Raw genomic sequence first — 8,519 nt, 5'->3', positions numbered from 1 at the left:
AGACCTTGAACTTGATCCAGTGCAGCTGCCTGAGCCCCTCCAGGGTGTTCCAGTGAGGACACCGGCTGCAGTTTCTGGGTCCATTGTGGAGATGAGTGGCACGTGGATCGTGGTGACCAGGTGTGCAAGGACAGGTAGTCGCTTGACTTGGTGTAGATGGAAGGAGGTTTGGTGGGCTACTCTTGTGACCTGCGCCTCCACTGACAGGGAGATATCAAAGACCACCCCAAACGTCTGGCAGACAGTGTTATGTTAAGTTGCACCCCAGCCAGGCAGGTAATTTTCAGGCAGCACCTTGATACTTCTTTAACCTTCCTTGTTTGCTTGATTCCAATTTTTTTTTGGGGGGGGGTAAGTATTTTTGCCTCCTTTTCCCTTTCCAGCAGATACAGAAGCTCCCAGACCCAAGCTCCAACATCTCCAGTTCCAGTGGACTCCAGGCAGAGAGTTCTTTCACGTCCTCTACTACCTGGTCCTTTCCGCTGGAGATGCTGCTGGGGATTGAACCTGGGGCCTTCTGCATGCCAAGCAGAGGCTCTGCCACTGAGCCAGGGGCCCCTCCCTGTGCAGGGAAAGGGTGTGAGTCTATGGCAAATCTCAAGTGGGGTTTCTTGGTGGCCCTGGAAGGGCTTCCCAAATGGATGGCAGTTAATTAATGTTATATATATTTTAAGTGCATCAAATATTTATGGCAATATCACCATATATGGTCCTATGGGCCCATGCACCCCCTCCCAAAGTGGCCAGTGATGGGTCTGGAGGGGCTAGGAAGAGGAGAGGCTCCGTGCCTGGGTAGAAACAGCTCTGCTTCCCAACCATAGACTGCACAATCGCATGGCTTCTGGGGTTTCTCAAAGCCTGAAGAAAGTTTCAGAGGTAACGACGTTGAGGGGTTGAAGAACATGAAAGGCTGTGGCACACTCTCTCGGAGGGGGGGGGGGCTAGTGAAACGGCCCAATTGCCACAGCCTGATGCCAAGAGCCGTGGGGGGGGGGGTCAGACGGGCTGGCTGAAGGCGGATCAGAGGGACAGAGAGGCCTGACTCTTCATGGGGCAGACCGGGGGCTGCAAAGCGACTGACTCTGGGCATGGAGCTGGTGAATGGGGCAAATGCCATGCGAGGGACAATTTGAAAGCCGCTCTGTCCGCTGGCAGGGTGTCACGTGGTTGGGGCGAGAACAGTGCATCCCTCCTCCTCCTCTCCTTGCAGTTGGGTTTGGGGCCCTTCTTTCCACGCTTTCTGGGCTGAGGGCTGGCTGGCAGCCACAAGGCTGAGTCTGGCGCCAAGCATGGGTACAGCTGGGGCTGGGCTGGGCTGAGCTGGGGGGACCGGTGGAAGAGGCAGGGCGCCCTGTGCTCCCGGAGGGAGGGAGGGAGGGGGCACCAGAACAGGCAGGCGGTGCCAGGAAGGGGGTCCTGAACGAAGGCCTCTGGCATTCTCTATCCCCCCCCCCCAGACACAGACACATGGCTGCTGCTGCTGCTGCTGGTGGGGCGCACATGGCTGGTGGGGCGCAACGCTGGAGCGCGGCCTGAGCTGGCTTGTGCGGCGGGATGGTGGCCGGCTGCCACGGCGCTCCGCGGACGCCTTCGGCCTGCTCCCCGTGGCGGGGACCGGGGCGACGGGGCCGGGCTGCTTCTCTCTCGAGCGCCCCCCTCCCGGCAGCCCCTTTGGCCCTCCCACCGCCACCCCCCTCCCCCCACTGGCCAGGGCTCCCGCCGGTTCCGCGCACCGGTCTGCAGTGGGCCTGCGGGGGCCGGGCCGGGGGCGGCGGCGGGCTCCTCCTCCAGCCTGTCGTCGTCGTGGCCGCGACCGGCGCCGCCCCGGCCTATATTTGGCGGCGGCGGCGGGCAGGAGGCGCCGCGAGGATGTGAAGCGCGGGGGGCGATGGCGGCGGGAGCGGCGGCGCGCCGGAGGAGCGGGAGGCGGCGGAGGAGGAGGAGGAGGAGGGCGACGGGGCGGGCGCCGCTGCTGCTGCTGCCGCCGGGGCTGCGGCTGGCGGAGGGGGCCCCGCGGCCGGCCGGCCGTCGCCGAGATGCGCGGGCGGCCGGGGCTGCGGCGGGCGCCTCCCGGTGAAGAGCCGCCGCCGCCGCCGCCGCCGCCGGAGTCGCGTCGCGGACCACTGGCGCCGTCGGGCGGCGAGGCGATGCTGCCCTGGAAGAGGCACAAGTTCGAGCTGCTGGCTGCGGCCGCCGAGGCGGAGGAGGAGGCGGAGGAGGCGCCGCAGCAGCAGCAGCCGCCGCCAGGAGGCAAGGGCGCGGGGGCGGGGGGGCTGCCCTGCTCGTCTTCGTCGACGGCGGCGGCGCTGGGCTCGCTCAGCCGGGTGGGCCAGCTGTTCCGCGGCAAGCGGCAGAAGTTCCGCGTGAGTCGCGAGGCGCCCACCTACACGGTGCTGTACCTGGGCAACGCCACCACGCTGCAGGCCAAGGGCGAGGGCTGCACCGACGCCGCCGTGGGGCGCATCTGGGCCAAGAGCGAGGCCGGCCGGCTGGGCGCCAAGATGAAGCTGACCATCGGGCCGCAGGGCCTGCGCCTGGCCCCCGACGCCGCCAACGGGGGGGGCGCCGCCCGGCCGGGCCACCTCTACCTGCTGCACCGCGTCACCTACTGCGTGGCCGACCCGCGCCTGCCGCGCCTCTTCGCCTGGGTCTACCGGCACGAGGTGAAGCACAAGGCCGTGCTTCTGCGCTGCCACGCCGTCCTGGTCTCCAAGGCCGAGAAGGCCCGCGCCATGGCGCTGCTCCTCTACCAGACGTCGGCCGCCGCCCTGGCCGAGTTCCGCCGCCTCAAGCGCCGCGCCGACGCCCGCCGCCAGCAGCTCCAGCACGCCGGGCCCGCCGCCGACGCCGCCCTGCCGCTGCTGCCGCTCCGCCGCCTGCTGCTCCTGCACGGGCCCGCCGCCTGCTACAAGCCGCCCGTCGAGCGTAGCCGCGGCGCGCCCAAGCTCGGCTCCATCACCGAGGACGCGCTGGGCGAGGAGCTGGAGGAGCGCGCCGCCCGCCACGGCCCCCGGCCCCCGGACGACCAGGACGAGGAAGAGGACGACGACGAAGAGGACGAGCTCCTGTCCGACGGCCGGCCTGACGGCGCGCCCAGCCTGGGCCTGCTCATCAGCCGCCTCGGCCAGCTGGCCATCGGCAACGACCCAGCCCTGCTGCGCGCCGACCTCCGCGTCACCCGCCTCCTCTCCGGCGAGAGCACCGGCAGCGAGTCCTCCGTCGAGAGCAACGGCCCCGACGGCGGCTCTCCGCCGCAGCCCGACGACGGCCACGACAACCCCGAGCCAGACACTGGCTGAGCGCGGCCGGCCCAGGACTCGCTGCTGCCTGCTGGCCTGCCTGCCTGCCTGCCTGCCTGGAGGCGAGGGGGGCTGGAGGGAGACCCCCCCCCCATACACACACACCGCCCAGAGCCTAGGAGGCCCCGAGGGCGACTCACAAGGAGCCAAGAGGAGCAAGTGCAATGTCTTGGGATGGCCCTGCATGTGGGGCCACCTCACACTGGAAATCCCCTGGAGTCTGCTGCTGGGCCTTGCCCTGGCCTGGCCCCAACCCTCATCCCCAGAGCCAAACATCTTTCGGAGAGGAGGCCTCTTGTTTACACTTCTGGGTTTTAATCCCCACAGGGAGGAGTTTTCCCTTTTTAAAAAACTAAGCCCTGTATATTAGCCATGATGGAAGGAAGGAAGGATGACGCCTGGGATCCCCGTCTGCCTGCGTCAGAATTTTTGCACTGAGATCGAAATGAGGGAGACCTTTTTCCTCCACCTTTTTAAAGTTGTCTCCGGGTCGTCGGCCTGCCGTTGGGCAGGATCCCGTCTTCTGCCGCAGCATTGCTTTCTCTTGCCTCTTTTGCTGGGCATGGCCAGTGGGACCTGGGGGCGAGAGAAGGGCCATCGGAGACATGTTGCTGCTTTGAGGGGGAGGACGGGCTGGGATCAGAACCCTTCGTTGTCCCCTGGAGTTTTTTGCACCCAAGAGTGGATGTAATAAAGAGGAAGGTGATGGACAAGATGCTTCTGTTGGCTTGAGGTGCACAGTTTCCAGAATTACACAGCAGCCCTTCAGCTGGGCCAGAGATCAGAGGGCAAGAGGGCACACGAGGCCACAGAGGGGCTGCTGGCGTGGTTAAGAGCAGCAGCTCCTAACCTGGAGAACTGGAAGGGGGTTCAGTTGCCCCCTCCTCCTCCACATGTAGCCAGATGGGTGACCTTGGGCCAGTCCCAGTTCCCTCAGCCTCACCTGCCCCATCTGTTCCAGGGAGAGGAAGGGTAGGCAATTGGAAGCTGTTTTGTGACTCCTTCTGGTAGAGGAAAAGCGGGGTACAAAACCCAACTATCGTCTTCTTGAGTCAAATACTGCAAATACTTCCTCTTTCATTAGAGGGCTTTTTAAACAATCGGGATAACTGTGATGTTATAGCACCACTGCTAGATTATTATAGCATTATAACAGTCACTTGCAACCATATGTCGACAAGGGAAACGAGTAGAAATTGACTTACTTTTTAAACATAAAAGTTATGAACTACTGTTTGGATGCAACAGCATCCAAGGGGCATCAAAAGATGAGTGGAAAAAAGCCCAACAGGGGCCCGAAGGCGCTGTCTCCTCCATGTACGTGTCTCAGACTCTCACACCTGCTGCTGGAGTTTCATTCCAGTGCGCTCCACACCATCCCACCTTGGGTCAGCATTGAGTTCATTGATTAGGGATGGGGTAGATTTTGTTGGTAGTGATGCTTCTATTTAAAATATTTTGAAAATTCAGTTAAACCACAAGGCTTTTGGAGGGAGGTGGGCTGGGAGTAACTCTCGAGGTCCTAATAGGGACCTTCATGGCTGGGTTAGGGTTCGAATCTGGGCTGGGTAATTTGGGTGCTGTAATGGGCTGGGCTCATAGGTCAGTGGCTGAGCATCTGCTGAGGACGCAGCGCTGCCAGGTTCGGTCCCCAGCATTGCCAGTTGAACAAGTAGCAGGTGATGTGAAAGACCATGGAGGGGGGGGGGCACTGCCAGTGAGAACAGGCAGTTCAGACCCTGAGTGTTTTTCAGGAGAAGGCAGCTTTATTAAGGTGGGGCTGGGCCTCAGTGATGAGCATCTCTTTTGCCCATGTGAAGGCCACAGCCCCATCCTCGGGAACAATCAGTAGTAGGTCATGTAGACTGATTGCCTAATTTTTACTTCATTTATGCATGCAGGGTGCCATCAATGCCATCTAGTCCAGCCCCCTGCTCAATGCAGGATCAGCCTCCAGCATCCAGGAGAAGGATCTGTCCAGCCGCTGCTTGAAGACGGCCAGTGAGGGGGAGCTCCCCACCTCCTCAGGCAGCCCATTCCACTGCTGAACTAGACTCCTAGAATCCTAGAGTGGGAAGGGGCCATGCAGGCCATCTAGTCCCACCCCCTGCTTAGTGCAGGATCAGCCTCCAGCATCCAGGAGAAGGATCTGTCCAGCCGCTGCTTGAAGACGGCCAGTGAGGGGGAGCTCCCCACCTCCTCAGGCAGCCCATTCCACTGCTGAACTAGACTCCTAGAATCCTAGAGTGGGAAGGGGCCATGCAGGCCATCTAGTCCCACCCCCTGCTTAGTGCAGGATCAGCCTCCAGCATCCAGGAGAAGGATCTGTCCAGCCGCTGCTTGAAGATGGCGAGTGAGGGGGAGCTCCCCAACTCCTTAGGCAGCCCCTTCCACTGCTGAACTAGACTCCTAGAATCCTAGAGTGGGAAGGGTCCATGCAGGCTATCTAGTCCCACCCCCTCAAGCATCCAGGAGAAGGATCTGTTCAGCCACTGCTTGAAGACCACCAGGGAGGGGGAGCAGCCCATTCCCCTGCTGAACTAGACTCATAGAATCCTAGAATGGGAAGGGGCCATCCAGGCCATCCTGTCCCACCCCTTGCTCAAGGCAGGACCAGCCTCAAGCATCACAGAATCCTAGAGTGGGAAGGGGCCATCCAGGCCATCTAGTCCCACCCCCTGCTCAGGGCAGGATCAGCCCAAAGCATCCATCCAGGATAAGGATCTGCCAGGCTGCTGCTTGAAGACTGCCTGTGAGGTGGAGCTCACAACAGCCCATTCCATTGCTGAACTACTCTGGCTGTGAAAATTTCCCCCCTGCTATCTAGCTGGTACAGTTCTATATGTAGTTTAAAGCCACAACTGCAGGTCCTATCCTCTGCTGCCAGTGGGTAATTTCCCCTACCCTCTAAGTCACCTTTCAAATACTTGAGGTGAGCCATCCTGTCCCCTCTCAACCTCTTCTCCAGCCTGAACACTCCCAACTCCTTTCCTCGCAGGGCTTGGGACCCAGGACCCCCTCCCTCCTTGTCACTCTCCTCTGCTCCTCACAATTTTGTCCAATTTTGTTCATGTCCATTTCCTCCAGAACTGCACACAGGATCCCAGGTGGGGTCTGACCAATGTGGTACACAGTGGGGCTATGACATCTTGTGATTTTGATGTGATGCCTCTGCTGATATAGCCCAAGACTTCATTTTCCTACTTTACTGCTGCATCACATTGTGTGCTTCAAGTCCCCAAGAACCCCAAGGTCTCATACACACAGTGCTACCCAGAAGTGTCTCTCCCATCCAGGATGCATGCTTTGTGTTTTTGTGACCTAGATCTAGAACTCTGCACTTCTCTTTATTCAGTTGCATCTTGTTCTCATTGTCTCCTTTTCCAGTGTTTTCAGGCCTTGTGAATTCAATCTCCATCTTCTGGGGTGTTTGCTACTCCTCCCGATTTGGTGTCATTTGCGAATTGAATGAGCAGTCTGCCTACCCCTTCAATCCCATCATTGAGAAAAATGTTGAGAGTCCAGGGCCCCGTTCTGTAGCACCCCGCAACTTACCTCCCCCCGATCCAGTGAAATGCCCATGACAATCCCTCTTTGGGTGCCGTTTTCTAGCCAGTTCCCCAGCCCCCTAAACCTCCTCCAACTTACCCATCAGAGCATCATGGGGAACCTTGTCAAAAACCTTACTGAAATCCAAATAAGCAACATCCACTGAGTTTCCATGGTCTACTCAGCCCACCACTCGATCAAAGAAGGGAATCAGGAGGGCATGCTTCCATGGCCAAGAGAGGAGCTCAGCCTGGGACTCCCAGAGGCCAAATTGCAGACTGGCTGTATGCAGAGTAGAATTCAATCATCAAACCCGGCTTGCCATATTAGAGATTACTCTTGAGGAACGAAGCAACAATTCCTCCCCAAAAAAGTTTTCCGTGCTGTTCTATCACAATGGTGCGAGATTTGTGTCCAAGAAGAATTGGGAAACCCAGGAAGTTTTCTGGGTAGGAGATTTTGTGGGTCCAGGCTCCCATGGCTAGGCGTAGAGGTCAGTGTGCCCTTTGGCAAGAGTCAACGTGTGTGTGTGTGTGTGGCAGGGCAGACTCCAGTTGTGCAGGCAAGCTGTGTCGGGGGGGGGGGTCTCCATGAGGGGGGAGGGCTTGCTTGCCTCTGGCCCCTGCCTGTTGCAGCTTGGCATTCCAAGGTCTCGGGCTTTCCTCAGCCCCGCTTCTGCCTGTCAGCTGGATCCCCAAGAGACGCTTAGTGTGTTGCCTGCCTGGAGCCATTGCATTCACGGGGGGGGGGGGGGCTTCCGCGTCCAGGGCTCCCAGTCCAGCATTGCGCCTGTGTGCATGCCCCCTCCTCCAGCGAGTGGTCGACTTCCGTCATGCAAGGTTCACCTGGCTGCGTGTGAGTGCTCTGGGTCTTCCCTCTGGCGCGGACCTGGCCCAAAATGAGGGGCAGGGGCTGGAAATTATGGGGGGGGGGGGGGCTGGAGCTTGATATGGGCTGCCAGGCAGCACTGAGAGCACCTCCTGCCCCTCAATGGTGCCAACCACTGGGCTTTCCACTTTCCATGCGATGGGCCCAGCACGGAAGGACTGGGCCCACAGGTGAGCTTTGCAGCCAAGCCAGTCGTGGGTCTCCTCTGCCCTGAGCATGTTTACCACACCCCTTGGCAGTCCCAGGCATGCTTGGCTGGGGGGAATGATCCGGCAACCCTGCATAGGGCTGGCTCAGGGCAGTGCCCCCCCCCCTGGCCTCCTGCAGAAGGGAGCCAGACTGGCCCGGTTGTCCCCCTGGGATGCTCTCCAGAATAAGGTGACCAAATTTTAACATTTGTAAAGCGGGACACCATTGACCAGGGGTGGGGGGGGGGGTACGTGATTAAAAATTTGGTCTATATGGAGCAACAAAACATTTCGACGCATAGAACACAAAAATAGTATTGTAATATATATATATTGTTTTTACTTGCAACATAAGTACAATTTGCCAGGTTCCCCCAGATGTCCCTCCAAAAGTGGGACAATCTGGTCGCCTTACTCCAGAAGGACCCGACTGGCCGGTCTGGCTGCCCATCCTGTCCAAGAACAAGCTGTCCTCTTCTGGCCCCAGCAGGCATCAAGGGGGGGGGGGGCGCGTGGCTGCCAACTCCCCGGCGGTGGATGAGCAGGGCTGGCAGCTCCCCTCCCCCCCCCCTCTTGTAGGGCTTTGCGGGGAGGG

At 59.9% G+C, this 8,519-nt stretch overlaps 1 protein-coding gene across 1 annotated transcript; it reads left to right on the top strand.

The window, feature by feature from the left end:
* Positions 1–1,509: 1,509 nt before the first annotated feature.
* On the top strand, positions 1,510–5,377 carry FAM43A (family with sequence similarity 43 member A). The gene has a single exon (XM_077347951.1). The coding sequence runs from the start codon at positions 2,037–2,039 to the stop codon at positions 3,297–3,299; it is 1,263 nt and encodes a 420-aa protein (XP_077204066.1). The 5' UTR covers positions 1,510–2,036; the 3' UTR covers positions 3,300–5,377.
* The last annotated feature ends 3,142 nt before the right edge of the window (positions 5,378–8,519 follow it).

Source organism: Paroedura picta, chromosome 8 (assembly GCF_049243985.1).
Source record: "Paroedura picta isolate Pp20150507F chromosome 8, Ppicta_v3.0, whole genome shotgun sequence".
Taxonomy (NCBI): Eukaryota; Metazoa; Chordata; class Lepidosauria; order Squamata; family Gekkonidae; genus Paroedura; species Paroedura picta.
The sequence above is the reverse complement of the archived record's forward strand: the minus strand, read 5'-3'. Positions and strand labels throughout refer to the sequence as shown.

What these genes read in the sequence shown, in the direction of transcription:
- FAM43A (XM_077347951.1), top strand. Translation starts at nt 2,037, where the DNA reads ATGCGCGGGCGGCCGGGGCTGCGGCGGGCGCCTCCCGGTGAAGAGCCG.